We start from the raw sequence: 21,655 nt of genomic DNA on the forward strand, positions 1-21,655 counted from the left end.
TTCTTCCATCACATTTGACTCCAAAAGCAGGATCATCACATCATTTTCAGTGTATCAGACTTGCACTGGCTCATTCTCACACTACCCTATGGTACCTGGGGTTGCAAGAAAGCTTTTTGGGGATTTGATTCCCCAAAGGCAAATGGTGACGTTGCACCCTATGTAATAAACAAAGCAAGGAGTCACAATATAAAATAGGAGACAGAATATTGCACAAGTACACATGCCATTATATTAAACCCTGCCGAATCTTAAGGGTTTGGAGAAGATCTGCTAAGAAATAGTTCAAGATCACCTATAATACTACTGTAACTTTAGCACGATCTTTTAGTTTCACGCCCAGAGGGGCGTCCTTTTAAGCTTAAATAAGGAGAGATTACAATGGGGTTCATCATTTATTTTTAAAATTAAAATATATTTTACCTTCTATATTTGATGGTGGATGGCTGGGATAGATATCTCTTCCAAGTTTTCATATATTTTATATTCTGATGCTCATAAACGTAGTTATCCTAGATTGGCATAATAAATCTATTTTATCAAAAACATATATTTTTATTTGTCACATATCTACTACGTAAATTATGGTTAGTAGGCACTCTGTTGGTACGGTTGTTGTGACCCTATGCATGGTTGTACGCAGACATTTTATGAAATCAGGAGGTGTTACCCATCCATTTTTTAACAAATCAAAACATTTCAAGTGGATGATCACTTAAATTGGTATATGATAAAGATTGTTGCGTATTTTGCTATTTTAAAGTTTGTTAAGTACACATTTTGAAGCCATTGGATTTCAGTTTGGTCAATTAAATTCTCAAATAGATTCACTAACATTTGCCCAAAAAATTTAGTTGCCAACTAATTTATATTTCTAAAAACCTTGTTTCAACTTGTTTCTTAATACTTAAAAATTCAATTTTGCTTGATATGTTGGTGCACTTAAAAGAAAGCAAGGATTTTTTTTTTTTTAATCCCGTTGTTTGATAAATGCACCAAGCTTTTAGCTAGTAGACTAGTCTTGTTTCTTCTTCTTAGCAAAAGTAGAACTGATTGTGGTGCATTTTAATTAACGTGGTATCTGTAGAGAGATGGAAGAAGTAGAGTGATTGGTGTTATTAAAGATTTGGGACACTTGAGATGTAGCGTTTAATGCTATCAACATTATACCAAAATCAAAACAGCATCAAGTGAGTATTTTTCATCAAAAGACAATATTTTCAAAGACATAGGGAGATAATTACAATAAGATTGCTTAATAATTTATGTTTAGAGAAGTATTGGGCCTTTTTAACTTTTGGTATATTAGTTGTTCATTTTAAATTTCTATGTCCCAAGTTGGCTTGATCTTGCAAGCAAACTAAGTAAAGTCATGTTGTGAACTAAAGACACACATGACAATCTTCTCTACGCGCAGAAGTAACACCATATTATACTTGGAGAGGGCCTACCAATAGTGCATACATTCAAACACATCTCGACTCATGAGACTTGTGTGTGAGGCTCTCAGATGAGAATTTATTGGGTGGATCATGTCCACCATAGATCCAAGATGAAAGCATTCTAGTGCATATTGCTATTACACATAAAAAGAAGAAAAAGCAACACGAGCTAGGATGATTTCATCCTAGGTCTACGATGATTTTGTTCTACCTAGTAATTTCTCCCATCAGATATTTTGAGAAAGTATGGAACTATTTAGTTCATGGATTCTCCAACAAAGACACCATACTTGTAAAGCCATTTAACCATGGCCCCCTCCATCATCACCATCAATTATTCGATGTTTTAAGTATCGGGATTATATCGCACCCTTGGATCACCCACAGCATAGATCTCAAAGCACTTTGAATTCCATCATTCACCCATTTGCACAGAACTCAAAGTAAAGTGAACCATTCTCTCTTTCGCATGAAAGGTATAACCCCAACCCTAATATTAGCCGGCCAATCGAAGAATCAATCAGTGGACCCTCGGATCCGTTCCTTCTCTGCCTTGATATGCTTCTTGTTTTATATACGTAGAAGATGAGGCAAGGAGGATGGTCAGCCGACCCGAAAGCCTCCATCATCACACACGTGCAATTTTTGTCCCAAAGGGCATGCTTATTAGTTCGCACGTGCGTACAGAGGAGGCGTTCATGTCAAAGGCTCGCAGTGGTCGTCTTTGTCAAAACTTACAGCGGTCATGATGATGCTTAGGCTCCACAAGTCAGCAGGAGAGGAGAGCATTTGCGCAAGCGTGAAGAATTACCTTGTATTTGTGACTCTTTGGTGCCAAGCAACAAGCCATCATTCGTTTCATCCATGTTATAATTTTGCGGGCGAGGGCCATCATCGTTGGCTTGGTTCGAGAGGTCCACATCCACATGTAATACCTGCATGAAACCAGGGACTGTCGATCGCAGGATGACGAAGCGCGCGAGGGGTCCTTGACATGCCCACACAAACTCTTCTTCTGGTCCCGGCCATGCTGTGAGATGCCCACATCGACATGTCACGCCTGAATGGAACCATAGTTTTGAACAGTAAGGTCACATGAGCCTATGATATGGGAATTTTGCTGTTGATCATGGCTTGGCAAGTCTTTTCTCGCATTTCCAAGCCTCAGGCCATTTAGCTATTATCATAGGATAGATTAACATTACATTAAAAATTTTATTTTTAGGTTAAACCATATGAGAGATTATTCTCCTGTATTTAGAGGAGGTGGGAAGCTATTATCGTCCAAAACTAACTACCAAGTGAAACCCCTAAAAAGTGGGAGACTACTATATTCGAAGAAATTGTTAATTAGGCTTTGAAGGCTCAAGAGAGAACCTCACCCCAAGCCTATCAAACTCTTGAAGTCAAGCAAGGGGGAGAAGTTCAAAGGATTTTTCTTTTTTTTTAATATCCTTCAACTTTCTCTATACATATATACAATACTTCGCCAGTGAGATTCTGAAAACTGGGCAGCAAGCAGTAGGCTACCAGTGAAACTCCAGAAATTAGTCAGCAAGGTATTCTGATTTGGAGAGAACAAAACATAACGTCAACATACAAAAAAAATAGATATATGTTTTAAGTCCATAGAACTAAAGCTGGCATGACCCTTGTTTTAACATGAAACAGCAGAACTCCAGAGCTTTCACTCATAAATAAGCACCAAGTACCAATTGGACCACTTTGTGGCTAAAACAGGATATGATCCTACTTCCTGCCTCTTTTGCCACGGCCTCGCCCACCTTGGCCTCGCCCACCTTTGCCTCCGCGACCACCGCCGCCGCCGCCCTTCTGATGGCCAACCTTCTTGCCATTTGAGGCTGACGGGACTTTCATCTGGTCAGGTAATGGGAGAATCCGATCGATACATTTACGGAAGCTGAAATCATCATCAGTTCCATCAACCCGTACGATGAAGAAGCAACGACTCTTCCATGTCGGATGGTAGCGGACCTGGAATGCTTGGATCCCTTCTCCAATCTTCTTGTCAGGCTCCGGATGGCCCTTCTGCAGTAAATTCAACAGCACCATGTGCTCATACTGCACAAACAAATGGATGTGAGTCGAAACATCTTAAACTTAAATCCGAACGCAGTGTGGGAGAAACATGTTATTTAACTTTCAGACATTAGCTTGCAGACAGAATGACAAAGTCAGTTACAGCGCAGGAGTTCAATAAAGAGAAACTGAGATTATTTTATGCATACAGCGACTGCTTAATATTTAGTTATATAAACAACAGCTGGGCAATGTCAGACCTATATGGACAAGGATCCTAGGATATGGGAGGACCTGATGTTTTAACCTGAAACTGGAGGGAACAGTATCTACACTGAAAAGTAATGTACAAAGCATGGGCAAATAGTGAAGAACAGCAAATTAAATAAGAAATTAAGCAACTATCGTAGCAAAGTATTCACCAAATCATGGAAGAGAATACTGTGGCGAAATGATAAGAACATACTTTCAAGTGTGAAGGATGGAGCTATTTGATACGATGAGACATAAGCGAGATTTTAACAAAATCAAGTAAAAGCACAGGAACCCAAGCAAAAAATATTATTCCCATCTTCCATGCTGAGTCTCGCATATGGTCATGACTTGTGTTGATTTGTTTTCCATCATACTCCACTAATATAAGGTAAAATCTAACATGACATGATTAATTAAATGAGTTGATTACAAACACAAATACAGAAGAGGCATCTGAGCTTTACTAATAATAATTCCACAAAATTTCCATTGGCACTTTACTTTCCATTTGCTTCGCCTTCTAAAGAGGTTGTCCAATATCACATTAAGCTAAGAAGTAGGTAAAAAGTTTTCTTTTCCCCTAACAAGTTCAAATATCACATTAAGCTAAGAAGTAGGTAAAAAGTTTTCTTTTCCCCCAACAAATTCAAACATCACAAGGGAGAACTACTAATACTTGGCAGATCCCAAATGTGTTGCGTTGATATAAGACATCACGCTCTTAGGGACATGGGAGAATAGCAACTAACAATACTTCAGAGAGTGAAAGCACAAGGACCCATCCGTGATGAAGAAACATGTATTAGCAACTGTTTGGAATGCCAAAGAAGCATATCAATCTAACAAGCTATATTCTTCAATAGGCTATCAGTTTTATTAAAGTCTTGAAGAACATTGGTGCAATTGTTTAGATTGTGAATTAAAGACTAAGACAGGTTTAAAATTCTCAAAAAAATTTTTGTTAAATCTGATGGCCGATGATTAACAAAAATTTCAATAGGTGTGGAAATCAACAAACAATCTAGTTTTGAACCCATAATTAATTTTTTTTTTGTCTATTGTTTCTTCTAGACTCCTCGCAAAAATTAGAAATTCATTTTACTATTAAAACAATAGGTTAAAAAAAGGCATATGTAATTTTCATCATGGTCCACTAGATGCATGTAATATCTTTCAAATCTCAAGATATTATAATAAACTATAAATGAAAAATAATGATGTTACTACTGGAAATAGATATAAATTAGGTAATATATCTTACCTTCAGAAAGCAATAGCACTTGTCAGCTAAAGAAAGTTTGGTGAAAAGATTCTACAGTACTAAAACCCAATAACGAATGAAACAAAAATAGCACTTCCAAAGTAGAACATACAAAACAATATGTAGCCATGATATCACGATATTACAAACAAATTAATGAAAAGGCCAAGGTTGTGAGGAGCCACTACCATTAGATTGTACCTTAATCAAAACTATAAACAGAACATGACTCTAAACAGAATTATGTGCCAAAGAAAGCCATGAAATAAGGGGAGAGTGTAAAGCAGAAAAAAGAGATAATAACTAAAATCACGGACCAACTGAAAGTGCCATTTACAAGTGCTCTGAAACTCCATTTAAGCAAGATTTCTATCACATCAATCCAATCAAGTCCTTATTGACAATGCAAATTCTCTGATCTCAGTAAAAGTTCACCCTCTGTATATTCTATTTAGGCATGAAAACCCAGCAAACTTTCACCAAATCGACTTGAACAAAGCACGATTCTGGACACCGTTAAGAATTACCGACAAAATATTAATTTTTGCAATGCAGAAAACATATAAACTCATCAAATCCCATACCAACAATCCAAGGTTTCTTATCTAATAAAAGACCATTCACTGTAAATTCTATTTGGGCATGTAATTCCAACTGGTTTGCAATGAAAACAACGGGAAAAAAGCATGAATCAGAAGATTGCAAAGAACAAACAGAAAATAACGTAAAATTTGTACTGTAGAAATTCGAATTTCACGAAAACCCCACCTAATACTGCATCAACAATCCAAGTTCCCTGATAAAATAAAAAAGCACACCCTATAAATTATATTTAGACATGTAATTCCAAAAAATTTAACTCAGCATCAATCAGTAAGCCACATTAAATTAAAAAGAAGTTGGTAACTTGGTCGCTGCAGAAAAACTATAAGACAATTTTCCCAAAAAAATCACCTTGTTGATATCGAGATTCGGAGACCAGTGATGAAGGAGCTTGAAGAAGTAGTCGAACATCTCCACCGACGAGGTAAACACCTTCGGTCCCAGGCTTGCCGTCATCGAATCCTTCTCGTCCCCACCTTCTGCACCTTTCTTCTCCTCCTCCTCCGCCGCCTTCAATTCCTCCCTCTCCTCTTTCTCTTCCACCTTCTCGAGCCTCTCCTCTTCCAAGGACCTCTCGACCTTCCGTTTCTTCGAAGCTCCATCCTCGTCCTCCTCCTCCGCTGCCGCCGCATCGCCTCCCTCCTCTCTCTCTCTCTTCGCCCCACCTTCTCCGCCCACCTCCGCCTGATTCTCCACCCCGTTAGGCTCGTCGTCTGCGCCCAGGGGCTCGGAATCACCAGCGTTTTGTGGAGATGAGGCCTCCAGCTCCATGTCTACGGCAGATCCGGCTTCCACCGGCGCGTCTCCTTCGTCGGATTGGGGGTTCGCCGCGAGTTCTTCCGCCATGATCGAAACTCTGATACCAGAGAACGAGCTCGGACGTATGGGAAAAACCCTAGCTTCTTATGGGAAAAACCCTCGATCCCCAAGAAACTGGGGGTTTTAATCGCTCCTGTAGGGTTTTGAGGAGGGAAATCCAATCCTGACCCGGATCCGAACTGCATCAGACGCGGACCCTATGACCTATCCCTACCAATCCAATATCTGCTAACCCGACCCGGTAGGTACACCTACATGGATCTTTCAACCCATGATCTGAGGCATAAATATTCCGAATAGATCTTTCAACCTGTGGTCAAGCATCACGCTCTTGGTTTTGGGTGGAAATAGAAAGCAGTTTTTGATCTTCATTTTTGTTAATTTGTTAGTATGGTAGAACTGATTTGCAATGTGATCTTGAAAAGTTTCTCAAAGAGGTCTGGTGAACATGGACTGATATTGTACTCTCATTTTTATGCCACGTATTATATTTTGACTTAATTGGTTGCACTTACGCCTGATTAACATGAGCGACCGTTGTACCAAAAAATAAAAAAAAACTTCTCAAATTGTAGAGAAGTTATGCAAGAATACCACACAGCTTTCATTGCATTAGATGTCTTTAAATAGTTAAATATACACGTTGTACAAGCATGATTCTAGGATCTTATTATGGAGGCTAGCTGTACAAGCATGATTCTAGAATTTAATAATGGAGGTTTGATATGTGGAGTAGAATCTGCATAAATGAATTGCATGATTTTAAGATCTCAATATGTACAATGGAGGCTTGATATGTGGAACAGAATCTGCATGAATAAATTGCATGATTTTAGGATCTAATTATGGACAATGGAGGCTTGATATATGGAGCAGAATCCGCATGAATGAATTGCGGTGGAGAGTAATCTGCGTGAATGGATATATGGCTGAAATCTTGTTTATGCTGGCTTGTCATGCGTATGTGAGTTATTGCTTACAGTACTCCCATCTTTATGCCATGTATTGTATCTTGACTTAGTTCGTTGCACTCATGCCCGATTAACATGAGCGACCGTTGTACCGAAAAAAAACAAAAAAACTTCTCAAATATTTGCCCTCTCTATCTCTCCATATGTGCGCGCACGCATGTACATGCTCGCTTATTCACCAACCAAAATGTATGGGAATTTTGTAGCCAAAATAAACACCTTTTGATATTCTCCAATGTCATTGTTTCTCACCTAGTAATATTTTACCTTATTTCTGGGTCCAATTTCGCTTGCTGCAGTCTTTATGATAACGTTTAGAAAATCATTTATAAAACGTTTTGTTTATGACATTTTTTTTATTATTTGATATATAGACATCTTTGACTGTGGACTATTTTGCCTCCGTCGGCATACCTGCAATGAGAGGCTTTACTGCATGGTAGTTTGGTTTCAGCGCTGTAAGAGATGTATGAGAGTAGCTCTTTCTTGCATCATGTAAGCAATTGATTCTGAAATGTTCTGCTAAGTTTTTTTTTCCCTTTTTTTTGTGTGCATCCGTTCGCACGTACATGTGAGTGCACGCGTGCGTGTCGGTGTGTGTGTGTGTCTGTGATATCTTGACATCTTTGACATGCAAATGATTTGCAACTACCTGTACACTTGCCAGAGCTTACTGCATGTAGTTTGATTGTGCGGTGCTGCAGGAGATGGATGCTTTGACACTGCTGTTGAGGCAGCACAAAGAGCTATAAATCTGCGTATATGGAGGTCCAAAATGGTGTCAATTGCTATTGTTTGATTCTCCTTATATTCACTACTAAATGTACTATTATCATCGAAAATTTTTTGCGCGGTGTCGAGAAGTGCTTAGACAACTTACAGCATCCTGCCAAATTCTTTAGTTTTATAATGCATTTTCATCATCTAATTATCGAATTTCTTCATTTATTTCTAAATTTAATTGCAGGCACATAGTGTGTACCATGACATTGGTATTATGAAATCGATGCATGCATCACTAGCTAGTGGACAGTTGATATAGGGTTAATCCCAGAGGTATGTATGCTAGGAAAAGCAGAATGTTTCCAACTAAATTGAGATTTTTTAATGACAGCAGCCAGATTTTCTTTCTGAATATCTCACTGAGACAGACACCAGCTGTAGTTTGTGCAGCTGAAGGTGCTGGACAAGTGAGTTGTATATTTTATTTGCGGTCATTCTTGACAAGTTTATATTGTGATTCAACATGTTTGATTTCCTTGATCTGATTTTTCAGCTAAAAAGCTACTGCTGCATGTAGAGTTAGCACATTATAGATGCACTGCATTTAGTGAGAATTCTAGCTGGGGTCAGTGGTAATGAGTGAACTACGTATCTCCATTGTCCATGCTTTAATACTTGAGTATGTTTGGCTATCATCTCCAATTAACTGAACAGCGGAGCTTCAAATAAAGAAGGCTATGGCAATACAAACTCCAAAACAGCCTCTAATTGATTTTGTTGCCCAAAATTTAAGATGCCCCTAGTGTGTTGAGCTAAGAGAGGATTCCGATCCTTTATTCGTCTAATGTCAGAAATCTTTGATATAATGGAATTTTCAATTTGTACTTGTAAGCGAATCTCTATGACATCGCAAAATTTGCTCCAAAAGACAATGCGAGGGATCATGCACTTGGAAATGTCATACTTGGATATAATGTGTGCATATTCAACAAGAGGTTGGTAATTGTATTTCCACATTCAAATATTGGAGAGGTTTCAACTCATAGTGGATGCTACTTGCAACAAAATGCTTCCCCATTGCTTGCAGTTACTGCTTGTTGGGGCAGCTGAGTAATGAATTTTTAATAAAGAATCCAAACATCTAAATTAAAAATTTAAAAAGGAATAGGTATCCTTTTCAAAGAAAGAAAGAAAGAAACAAGTATCCGCCTAGGGTAGGGTAAGAACTGAAACTTCAAAAATTCTATGTTAGCATCCAGTACTGTGCAAATTTCAACATAGTCTGTTTAGGCCCCGTCTAGATGCTCAAAACTGTTATCCACTTGATGTTTCTCATGGAGTTGGGGATGATTAAGATGAGAATGTTGACAAAAAGAGAGAGACAAAGCATTGAAGGACTGTGTCAACTCTCTAATTTGCAAGCTTCTAATATGTCTGCAACTACGAGCAGGGGCTTATCCAAATGGCCAAATCCTTCCACTTAGCAATCAGAGGTTTCAGGTTCGAGTCTTGGGTGGTGAATCCTCTAGTATTCAGTCTTAGGCTATTACGATCCTGGCGGGTCTTTCTTTCTCTCTCTCTCTCTCTCTCTCTCAAAACAAAAAAAAAAAGAAAAAAAACACAGAGAGAGCAGGGGAGTTGGCATACTAAGATTGGTAGGACTTGGTTCAGCTGGTTGCCACCTTCAATGTTCAATCCTGGGTGGAGGCATATTACATTTGATGGAAGTTTATTGAGTTCTAGCAAAAGCTAGTGCCATTCGTTTGCATGTCAAGGTACATGTCAAGATGTATCATGAACCTTGAATCAGGGAATACTATCGCTAGATGTTTCTGTCTTGAGTGGTAAATAGCTACCATATTCGAAGTAACTGTTCACTGCAGCCACCATATTCAACTCAACTGGTCACTCTAACCAACAAAAGATGCATACTGCCTCAATCCTTTCACCAACCCAGCACATTAAGCTTGTGGCTTCTCAGCTATTTGTCTATTAAAATGTAAAGGTTAGGATTTATGGCTTCTTGTTATGCCACTTTCTTTGAGCATCATCTTCTCTGTTATTGTTAGCTTTCTGTTTCTTTACTTTGTCCCTCTTATTTAGCTGGCCTGGGTTTGTCTTCTATTTCGTCAGCTCTTACCCCTGACCCCTCTCCTCTCGCTCCTACTTCAAACCATTCCACAATTTTCTCCGGTTCACACAAGGCATGTCAGACTCTTCTAGCTGTATTCGTACCCATATAGTATGAAACACCCGCGTTAACAAAAAAAACAAACACAAGGCATGTGGTATTGATGTATTAACGGATTTGGGTAGCTAGTGGCTTAATGTCCAATAATTTATTCTCGGGCCGATCTTTCCCTCTTTGAATCCTCCTTTGAAGGTTGCATCATGTTCACGAGCAGTCATTTGCTAGGGAGCATTCTTAATCTGAAATTTGTTGCTACACTTTTAAGGCCAGGCATTGCCAAACAAAACCATTTAGTTAGTTGGTCTCATCACCTTGTCTCTCACTCAGACATAACTTTTGAGTTTCGGCATATCCACTTTATTATTCTGTAATGATCATTGTTTCATCGGCCAAAAGAAAAAAAAAATAATCATTGTTCCTAAGTTGCACCATGATTGCTCTCATCACCTTTATCTAGTTTACTAAGCAGTTCTTAGCCTGCCACAGACTTATGCCATCAGGTGTTTTTATACAATTACCAAGAAAACACTGAACATATAATCGATAAAGAGTGGGAAAATAAGGGCTGTGGGGGTCTAACTTAACATAGTAGATGCATATATATGGTGCCTAATTTCCTCTATAGCAATTTTATTGCATTCTTGCAACATGTGAAAGTTTGCTCTTCAAGTTGCATGCTCATTTCTATCCTTTTTGTTGAAACATGCGTGCAACTAAACATAATTGGTACATGATGCATACCTTAAAATTCAGTGACCATTTTTATTGCCTAATGACCCATATGATATTTTTAACTTTATGATGTTATTACATAAATTTCTTTCACGTTCCAAATCAAGCAGGATAAACTAGAACAAGGCCTACTAGTATTATATCACTATACGACAAGTTGTTGTATTTATTTATTTATTTTTTGCTGCACCGGACAGCTCATAACAACCTCGTATGAATACATCTAAAGAAGTCAAAATATGACAAGTCACTGAGTGCTCTAGGCAACTCTCTCTCATCAGTCCAAAGGACCCCCTCGGAGTGATTAGCCATAAAAGAAGCCACTCAGTCTGCAGCTCCATTAGCTTCTCTATAAACGTACTAAGCTCGGAAGGTAATGTCACCGCTAGCCATGCCCCAAATGTCCCGGAGCAGGGGTGACAACCACCAATGTCACTAGTACTTCCCTGGATCCAACCGATTACTGTGGCCGAGTCACACTCAAGTAGGATAGCGTTGGCCACCAGCGTTAGTCGAGCATGACACAAACCAGCATAAGCTACCCTCATCTTCACCTCAGGAACCGCAATGTCGGGCACCCTCTGGTAGCCACCACTCTAGAGTTCAAGCCTCTAATCACGAAACCCGCGCCACGTCTCTTGCCACTATCCAAAACACATCCATTGAAGTTGATCTTAAAGAAACTCGAGGATGGGAGCTCCTAGGTATGGTACACCGTCCGAGGTGCTACAAAAATAGAGAAAGAGTCTCAGGTGTCCCGAGCTATAAAAGGTCTATCCGATGAACCAACATAGGTGATCGCCATAGCTTGCACTTGGGCCCTCTCCATGATAAGCCTTGGTGTAGGACTGCTCTCATTCAAAATTCAGGCATCCTGGTTAGCCAAATATGGTAAGTAGTGCAAGTTGATCTAATAGCCACATGTCGGATCTGAGGCATGCCAACCCATCTCCTAAGCGCCTAAGTGAAGGAGCCGAACTGGCAAAAGGCATCCGGCGGGATCTCAACAAGGCTCCACACCCTCAGCGCTCGATCGCACTGGAACAAGACATGGACCACGGTCCTCTTCACCTTGCACATCAGGCAGAATGTTAGGATGCTCATCTCATGCCTACTCAGGACAGACCTCGTCGATAGTTGACCCCAAGTCACTTTCTAGAGGAACAAGGCAACCCTTGGGTGAAGACCAAATCTTCAAATTTAGGCGCAGTCCGGCCTCTATTGCTACTCACTCTAAAGGAGATCATTGATGTCCCTAACTCTAACTTAGGGACTATAGGACGTGCCCCAAACCCTAGCATCCGGGCCAGCATACCCAGGAACTGCTAGTGACTACACTCTCTCTACAAGGTACTCTCCAAATAGGTGGCCAATCTGGCTAGAGTCAGCAAACCTACGGCCTCAATATTGACCATGGTCGGTGAGAGCCTCAATGGAAGGGTATCCACCTAAGGGTCCTTCACAACATCCATGCTACACTCATTACCAATCAGCTATCTGGTGCTCGCCAAGATGGTAGGAACATGCTTGTAAATCTCCCTCCATATGAAGGAGCTTGTTCCTCCCCTTGATATAGATTCCTAGCAGCAGCGGCGCAGTGGCGTCGATGGCCACCTTGACCCTAGCAAAAGCCATCTTCTTCTGCTGGTCGGTGATGCCATCAACGACCACTGGCTGACCAACCATAACCGCGATATGCAATATGGTCTCCCTCTCCCAGTACTCCACTGGGAGGTTCGGCCTACGAATCCGCATCACCGCCATTTTCACCGTATCCGAGCCCGAGATGAACTCGGAAGCCCATGACTCCATGGCAGGGAGCTGCCTCGCCACCACGCAGGGGCCGCCGGCGAGGGAATTCTCCCGATTGGCTTCCGTTTTGAATCTAATAACTATGTGGTTGTTGGCTAGTGGGAAGGCTTCCACCTCATACTGAAGCTTTCCCCGCACCATCACATTTCAGGCCATCCACTCCGCCGGGATCCTGTGGCCGAGACACCGGACGACAACCGCCAAGTTCTCCCATGCCTTCCTCGAGGCTTTGATCTGGTCCTCCGGCAGCTCAAGACCACCGTGAAATACCGCCGAAGACTCTCCACCTTCTCTTTAAAGATCCCATGAGTTGACCACCCTCTTGGCGTCGCCTAGTTCCCCTTCTCCTCGTCCAGTGCCAGTGGTCTTCGGCTCCCTCTGGCAGATGAGCTGCCCACTGTCTTGTCCCCTAGGTCGGTCATTATCGCAAGCACTTGGAACGCAAAGAATCCCGATAATGCATGAATGTTAAAGCAAATGCTCCTGGAGCGAACTTTTTCTCCACCTTGCAAACTTGAACACTATATTAATTGCTCGATGGCAATTCCTTGCTAGAACTTCATGTCTTGGATGCTTTTTTAATATTATAAATACAATTAGTAGGACAACCACTTAACTCTTAAAATAGATTCTTGCTTTAAAATATGAATTTTTTTTCTTATTTTAATTACATGCGGAGACCATGAACACTCTAAATCAAGCAGGATAAACTAGAACATGGCCAATTAGTGTTTATATCATTTATGACAAGTTGTTGTATTTATTGTTTATCTGATGGCAGTTCCTTGCTATCACTTCAGATTTTGGATGCTTCTTTAATATTATAAATACAATTAGTATGATAACACATTTAACTCTAAAAATAGATTTTGCTTTAAAATATGAAATTCGGAGAAGTATCGTCATGGTCTCCACCTAATTCAGATATAAACATGGAAAACTCAGATCTACTTTCGTAGCAACGAAACAATAAAATCCTCATGTCAACAGATTGTTTTACCAAATTTATTTTATTCTAAAGTAGAGCATAAAATTAATAGTTGGTAAAGGCCCGATGGTGTTTATGGTTTTGGACTTGTTTCATTCCAAAAAAGAAATAAAAAAGGTATGATGTGCTCATCACTGTTTTTATTTTTTTTGGAAGGTAGTAGTTTATTTTAAAAAATTGGTTTCTGATGTGAAATATATAATTGGTTCCTATAATATGACGACTAGTTAGGACCAGTGCACTCGATTGAGTTGACCTAGATGGTGGTCCAATCACTCGTGTGGAGTAATTATAGGACTAAATACATGCTCGCACAGTAGGTAAGCTAAGGCTGGACCAGTGCTCTCATGCCATTCTTTGAAGTCTCAATCTCTGTTCATATAAGTTATCGATAAGCTTGGGACCGGTACAGATACTTGAAGAGGCTGAATTGGTGTTCGTTGAAAAAAATTGTTCCAGCTACTGCACCAAGATTCACCACTGAAAAAGAACTTATGATGATTGGTAAGTCGCAGAATAATCCAGTGAAAATGAGCAGTTCTTTCCATTCCCTTCCTCTACTTTTTCGCCATGAAAACAGGCACACACCTTGCAGTAACATGTCCTCCATCTGTGAAGAAATTATTAATGCACAAGATGACCAAATGCCGGGTTCTCGTCCTTCCAACCATTAAATTTTGTCAGTAACCTTGACAGCGTGCCGGTAATTCCTGCCTCTCCTGATGAGTCCGCTGGGCTTGCGCTGACGGATGGCCGTGGGTCCCTAACCAAATCAATGCGCCAGGTTCCAAACACCAGGCTGGAGCCGGCCGCGCAGGTGGTGACTCCTCTCACTGGTTGGCTGTTGGAACTAATTAAGCTGATCACGCGGCAATAAAGCAAGTCCCATATTCTGATGGTCCTCCCATGATCCCCACCAGCTTCATTGCCATTCCCTTTGAACTGAGTTAAAATGAAATAACATTACTGCACAAGGAAAAATAAAAAATGCTCTTCTTGATAGATATTGATCTCATTTACTGATAAGTTCAGCCATGCAGCATCTTGTAGTATGACAGAACAACAAAGGATGATTTATTAGGTTTGAGGTGAGCCTAATTGATGATTTTTTTTTTCATTTTGTTTTTTATCCTGTTCATGCATGGATGAATTGCTGCAGTTATTTTTAAAGTTTATCTCTGGCTTCCTCTCTGCATTTCCAAACAAAGGGACAAAAATAACTGGAACTGTTCTCCTCCTCCTTGTGACCCTGAACAGTCCCTTGTCTTTAGTGCCAGCCCCATGGATCCATATCTCTTCAGTTGACCCCTCTTTCCCTCTTAAGCTGAAGCCCAGCCTTAGCCTCTAAAGAGCAAAGTAGTTCTAGTGTTAATTACCAGGTATTTATTGAGTGTGGCCATGTGGAGATTTTTAGATTGACTAATATTTTATTTTTGACTTATTATGGATTAGCCATGTTTCGGGACTTGACTTTTAATCTGTTGATGCATGCTAAGCTTTGGCTTCCAGATGGGATTGCTGATGTGTGAGAGGCTGAAAAGGGAAGTCCCAAGAAACATGTCTATTTTTTCCTCAAAAGGAAAAAAAGAAAGGATAGATACATTTATTCCCCATAGAATTGGTATTTGATGGATTGGAATCTGATAAGAACAAGTAACCTTACCTCCCATTCTCTCTTTTTCCATTTATGAAGGAGGCCTTTTTCAAGGTGCAGAAGGATGTTTGCTTTCTATCAGTCCCAAGTTTAACTAATATAAAGGCTTTATTGGAGGTGCAGGAGGACGATTGCTATTTTTATTGATTTTGATCTAATTCAAGAAAAGTGGGTGGGGCTGAGGCCACGTTTTAATGCGGTCACATTGTGAACGAGCTGCGCTAGTGGCTTAAAAAGAATGGGCACAAGTTCAGACTTGCAAGTGAATAGTGGCAACAAAATTACTAATGACAACGTTAATTACGTCGTGATTAGCCTTTCCAATGAATGAAGCTATCCGTGAATAGCTCATGCTCAGCATAGAAATAGCTTGTCTAATCTAATTTAATCTCGAAATCATTGGAACTTGGCCTTTCAAAGGGTCACCAAAACTTGGCTCGGAAGGACCGTGCTAAGATTGAGTCGAGCCCAAACAGGGATCGACCGCGCCGATTTCAAGCAGCCCCATGCTTGGCTTAGCCTGTGGTAATCATGAACACATGACACATAAATACCCCTTAACAAGCCATGATATTTGCAAACTTCTCCTAATATTAATGGAAATTAAATAATTCACCAGCTGCAAATTAATTGAGACTCGTTCAGAGAATCATTCACTCCATGAAAAGCTAGAGATTCGTTTGACAAGATTTCAGCAGTGCGGAGAAGTGAGTCATTGTGCTGTGCGAGTTAAAAATAGTTAGGAGCGGATGTGGTGAGAGAAGTTTTTGTTTCTCACCAGAGGTTTCAGATGGCATTTCACTTCATCATCTACACGTGAAATGGCTCAACACTGGAAGTAACTAATCTGCTGCGTCCTCGGCCATTCAGAGCTTTTGCCAGAGGCCTGCCGTAATGCGCATGGAGTAGTAGGCTTTTAAAAAGTTTAAGATTCCTACCCCCATTCTTTCTGCCAATCGTTTTCTGCTATGGTGGTAGCAGCAGCGCAGTATAGACATGGTAGTAAAACATTAATTCCCATGCTCGGTTGGCTCCAAGCATTCTATAAATGGGTTGTCTGGTGTCCTCCCCTTCCCTTCTCTCTGTCTCTCTCAAATCCAATTTAAATGACACTTCTTATCCATCAACTTAGTATACTATTACACATATCACAGCTTGGCTGAGTCCATGATCAACTGATGTTAGCTGACTTGGTATAATTCAGCCTTGCACTCTTTGTTGCTTGGCAGCTACTTGGTTACACTCTGTAGTTAAAAGTATGTAACTGGTTATTCAGAAAAAGAATCAGTCCGCATCATTCATAAAGATCTATGGTGCCCAAATTGCTTGCAAACAAATTTTTTTTTAATTGTTTCAGAAACTTATGACTTATGAAACCATCTTCCTTTGTGACACCACGAAAGAGTGTGTAAGAAAGCTTCAGGAATGCAATATTTACAATTAAGCATAAGCATGGATACAGAAAGACAAAATTTAAGCAAACAAAGAAATGTCGGTGGGAAGTAATTGCTGGTTTGATCGAGATGATTAGTCGAATTACTAGAATTTGCATGAACCATATTCTGAAATATATGCACTGCTATCAATAGCACAACATGAGAGTGAGAGCGGCTGAGCGAGAGAGAGAGAGAGAGAGAGAGCTGCTTTCAAGTTTCACCTAAGTATTAATCCTTTCATAATTTTTAGTCCACTCCACTACAAGAGTTGAACAGCTAGCTGTGAATCATCAGGCTCTACAGAATGATAGCTTTTTAATTAGCTCAGTGGAATACATGTCATACTATTTCAATAGAACCCGATCCCTGTCATTGTTATGCTGCAGTAGCTTTTTTGGAGGCTTGTACTTGGAAGCACACCAAGAGGAAACCACGCACCATTCGGAGAAGTGGATTCACATAGGAAGACTTTTCCTCCAAATGGGTGCATTCGCTGCACTTTTCCAAAAGATGAAGTTGATAAAGTGCACACACTCTCAGACATAGGGGCCTTCTGCAGCATCATATGGTCACCAATACCCAATTCAAAGCAAAGAGAAACACCCTCATATAGTCACCATATAGTATGAAGCTGCTCCTCCTCACCACCATATGACAATTTCCTATGAGGGTGCACATAAGTTTCCATGTTCCTAAGTTCTAGCAAGTAATCCCTGAGGTCCTTTTCAGAGACCACAATATGGCCACAGTTTCTCTCACATATCTCCTAGGGATCAATATGCTCTAACTTAAACAAACTTAATCGATAACTAAAGGTTGAAGGTCTGTTACATTTCTAGGAAGCCCAGGCACACATGCTATACTGGGTCCACAGGTAGGGACCATGACAACTGGAAATGGGTAAAATTGAAAACTTCCTGCCAGGCTCTTGGAAGGGGCAAATTTAATAAAGGACAGTAGCCTAGAATATTCGTGAGTGAATTTATTGAAATCCTCTCAAGTTGAAAGAAACCAGAGAGGTTGCAAAGGTATTTACTTATCATCAATAGCCCTCTGAAGCTTCATAAGATGAAGAAAACAAAATCTTGGGGGTCCTTGATGTCACTTTAATGTGGCAATGTGCTAGCCTTTTGTTAGGGTCCATATGGTACCTTGCTGTTGTTTGATAAGAGCATAACAACCACTAAAAGCGCACTCACACAAAAATGACCTCAAAGTGTATATGGCCTTAAGCCCCTAACAGATTGGATCTGAGGAAGTACTTAAGCCTTGCTAATTGTATTCAAAGGATTAAATAAGACAAATCAAAGGAAAGGGCAAGAAAAGTAACCAAGGCAGAAGGGGAATAATTCCCTATCATTTTTTAAAGGCTCTTTTAACAGCTTGTGCTGAAACCTGAAAGTTCCAAGAGGTCCCCCACCTCTTCCACTCCTCCACACCCCCCCCAACCTTATAAATATTGTCTTTCTTTTGGATGTTGCCATTCTAAGATTTGGACTGACCCAGGGGCTCTTCTTTTGTATAACAGATGCAGCAAATCCCAGAGTCTAAGCAGACAAGCAGTCAAACAATAGAAGGAAATACCAAAAATACAAATATAAAAGAAAGTCATCAGATAAATAATATATCAGTGATAAATGGCTATTACAGCGAACCCACTGCCTTTTCTTCTTCCCTCACCTTTCTCATGGATGGTCCTTTCTAGATCACAAATAGGAAAGTTTTATATAATTTTTCACAATAAAAACAAATCCAAAGGGCATTAGATTTTCTCAATTTATATCTGGCATCCCCTATTTTCTCGCTAAAATGCTCAATTGTAATCTCTCTCACACATTTTTCCTCACAGTTCTCTATTATACTTTATAATTTTACATCTGGCGACTGCTTCATTCATATTAACAGCATGGGCTGATGACTCCCTTAGTTCTATTTATTCCCTTTTTTCCTCATCCATGTCAAGTCTCACTCATCCACATTTCTTTGGCACTTACTAGACCACAGCAGAATCCACTAACCAAACCAAACTGACTTGAAAGATACCAAGCCTCCCAAACAAGCGAATGCAACTAACAGAGCCCTCTTCTCTCATGAGATTGATGGTCTGCTTAGTTTCCTCTTCTTGGCAGCTGGAGTGGGTTGATGAGAACTTGCATGTGACCCAACAGCTATATCATCTCTTTTATAGCTCAGTGATGCAGCATCCAACACCCCAATTGGGCTATGCGGTATAGAGGAAACTGATAGACTAGCACTTTGACTACTCTCCTCCATCAATGTTTTCTGCTGGATCACTTCATAACATCTTAAAACTCTCTCCTGCAATTATCACCCCAATACAGATCAGAACAAAAGCCTCTGAGCATGGATGGCATCTGTTCGGTGTCGCATAACATTTGTTAGATGGAAAAATGTACCTTATCTACATGGATGCAACGAGTTAAAGCGTTTTCGATTCCCACAATCTGGATTTCTCTTAATGCCGAGAATGCAACAGCAGCAGCAATCTCAGAGGGCCTGAACCCTAGAAATCCTGTTCCTGCAAATCAATTAAATCCATATTTTTGTTAGGCTTGCAGTTCGACCCAATCCACTACCACCGATAGCAAGAGAGATATACTTATGTATAAAATGGAATCACTGACCTCTAACTGAACTCAGTATAAGTTCCACAGTGCGGGAAACTAATGAATTTGTAGGGGAATTGCCATCATTAAACTTTTGAAGAAAGTAATCTATGAAGGAGAAAGGCGTCACAGCTTGCATCCTCCATTTGAGGGTGCCTAGAACTAAAAGCTCCATTCTTTGTATAGTCTTGGCTTCAAATACATATTTTGCCTCGCCAACCTACAGGATCATATAAGAATCACTGATAGGTAAGTAAAAAACCCCGCAGCCAAGAACACTGACAGAGAAATCTGTTTGTGGTCACCCTTCACCTGTAAATCTAGTGATAGAGGAACTTCAGTTTCCTCAATCTTGGCAGCAAGAGACAAGCAGGTCACAGTGAGCAACTGCATCATCCAAGCCTTACCTTCCTAAAAATGGACATACAAAGACGCGAGAAATGGAAACAAGTAAATAATAATTAAAAAAATCAAATTTATCCAACCACATCCAATCAAACACCTATGGAAAGTTACTGTCTACACTACAATGTTCTCAATGAAATAAAGATTGCAATTGAATACCCCGAAATGGTTCTTACTGGGAGTTCATAGGCTGAAAGGAATCGATCCATGTAATTTACAGACAAATAGGCACTCAAAGGTCCGAACTTGTAATGGGCATGAACCTGTCAGTAAAAACCCATTGATTACAAAGGAGAGAATATTTATACATTGAGCAAACAAAAGATAAGAAAGAAAAGAATTGATAATATCATAGGACAAATGGATGGAAAAGGGAAAAATAAACCCATTTCTATATAGATAACAAAAACATCATTTATTTGGGGGTTTTTTTTATTGGGCATAAGCAGAAAATATCTCGAACTATTGAAAGCACATATAGCATTAATTATATGCAAACCAGGAAGAAAAAGGAAAGGAAATACAGAAAATCAAGAAAGCTGCATAAAATTACTATCCACATCAAGAGATAAATGATGGAAAAAGGGAAATTTACACTCATTGTCAAATAGATAGCAAAGAACCTATAAAACGGTCGAAAACAGTTATATCACTAATTATAGGTCAAACTCAACAGAGAAAAACAGTCTTCTTTAGCGAACAAAAAAAAAAAAAAAGAAGCAGAAATGCAGAAGAATACACATGAAATTTGTCCGACTGAATCAATGGTCTCAAAAATCAAACACCATGGGACAGAAATCGCCGGAAAATAGATGAAGCTCAAAGCCCAATAAGAAATTCATAAGATTGAGGTGAAAAGAAAAAGGGAGAGAGAAAACTCCGACCTTTCCAATCCAATCAATAGCATCTCTCCTGATTGAAATGTCCAAGTCACCATTCAGCAACCTCTTAGCATAATCCTCTCTCGGAATATGTTCTAACTCCTTCTCAACCAGCAAAGCGATGCATTCCTCTGATTGTAAGGGAAAACTCCTCGAGCAGTCTCCATAAAAATCAGTCCTTTGTCCTGGAATCCAGCCATGCTCATGGCCCTTGGCTTCTCCATCGAATCCCTCCTCTTCCCCATCATCAAATTCCAGAATGCTGGTATTATCCTCGGCACACAGGAGGTTAAATGAAGCATAGGTATGGGTGACACCCATTGGAGTTAGATTGAAAGGTTTTCTTCTCTCCTCTCTCCTCAAATGGCTCTCTTTCGAGTGGAGGAGGTCTAGAAGATGGAGCCTTTCATACTATTAGCCATCAGTGAAGAGATAAAGAGACAGGAAGAAAAGAGGAATATGGAGGAAAGAGGGCTTTTGGGAAGCATGGGTGGAGCGGCGGGAAATGGCAAATAGGGGGTGTAAGGATTGAGGGGGAGGAAAACAATGACGTACAAATAAAATGTTTTGTTTGGGGGGTTAATGGCTGTTGGGTGTTGAGATTCAGAGGGGGTTGGTGTAAGAAAGAATGATGATGCCATAATTTTTTGATTGGGGGAAGGAAGAGATTTCAAGCCACATGATTATGACTGTACTAATGTGGGTGGCAGTACATTATGGCATGATTTGGTGAGCCGGGAGTATGGAAATTTCATGGAGGGCCAATGCAATGACTACGGTGGATCCATCTGATCATCTTCGAGGTCAAGGAATCT

At 40.1% G+C, this 21,655-nt stretch overlaps 2 protein-coding genes across 2 annotated transcripts; both read right to left on the minus strand.

Annotated features, from left to right (window-relative positions):
- Window positions 1–2,969: 2,969 nt before the first annotated feature.
- On the minus strand, window positions 2,970–6,531 carry LOC103701895 (protein EMBRYO DEFECTIVE 514-like). Its single transcript, XM_008784112.3, has 2 exons — window positions 5,953–6,531; window positions 2,970–3,524 (listed from the first exon to the last, which is right to left on the minus strand). Exons 1-2 carry the CDS (start codon window positions 6,445–6,447, stop codon window positions 3,192–3,194), a joined length of 828 nt encoding a protein of 275 aa, XP_008782334.2. The 5' UTR covers window positions 6,448–6,531; the 3' UTR covers window positions 2,970–3,191.
- Window positions 6,532–18,498: 11,967 nt separating this feature from the next.
- Window positions 18,499–21,409, minus strand: LOC120111893 (cyclin-D3-1-like). Its single transcript, XM_039130050.1, has 6 exons — window positions 20,844–21,409; window positions 20,136–20,222; window positions 19,867–19,965; window positions 19,573–19,774; window positions 19,345–19,466; window positions 18,499–19,246 (listed from the first exon to the last, which is right to left on the minus strand). The coding sequence occupies exons 1-6, from the start codon at window positions 21,159–21,161 to the stop codon at window positions 19,016–19,018; spliced, it is 1,059 nt and encodes a 352-aa protein (XP_038985978.1). The 5' UTR covers window positions 21,162–21,409; the 3' UTR covers window positions 18,499–19,015.
- Between the last annotated feature and the right edge of the window lie 246 nt (window positions 21,410–21,655).

This window comes from Phoenix dactylifera, chromosome 9 (assembly GCF_009389715.1).
Source record: "Phoenix dactylifera cultivar Barhee BC4 chromosome 9, palm_55x_up_171113_PBpolish2nd_filt_p, whole genome shotgun sequence".
Classification (NCBI taxonomy): Eukaryota; Viridiplantae; Streptophyta; class Magnoliopsida; order Arecales; family Arecaceae; genus Phoenix; species Phoenix dactylifera.

Excerpts from the sequence above, each read along its gene's own strand:
- LOC103701895 (XM_008784112.3), bottom strand. The coding sequence starts at position 6,447 with ATGGCGGAAGAACTCGCGGCGAACCCCCAATCCGACGAAGGAGACGCG. Across the intron at positions 3,525-5,952 it reads CGAATCTCGATATCAACAAG|TATGAGCACATGGTGCTGTT; the intron begins GTGATTTTTTTG and ends TTGTTTGTGCAG.
- LOC120111893 (XM_039130050.1), bottom strand. The coding sequence starts at position 21,161 with ATGGGTGTCACCCATACCTATGCTTCATTTAACCTCCTGTGTGCCGAG. Across the intron at positions 19,966-20,135 it reads TTTCAGCCTATGAACTCCCA|GAAGGTAAGGCTTGGATGAT; the intron begins GTAAGAACCATT and ends GTCCATTTTTAG. Across the intron at positions 19,247-19,344 it reads GTTGCATCCATGTAGATAAG|GAGAGAGTTTTAAGATGTTA; the intron begins GTACATTTTTCC and ends TGATAATTGCAG.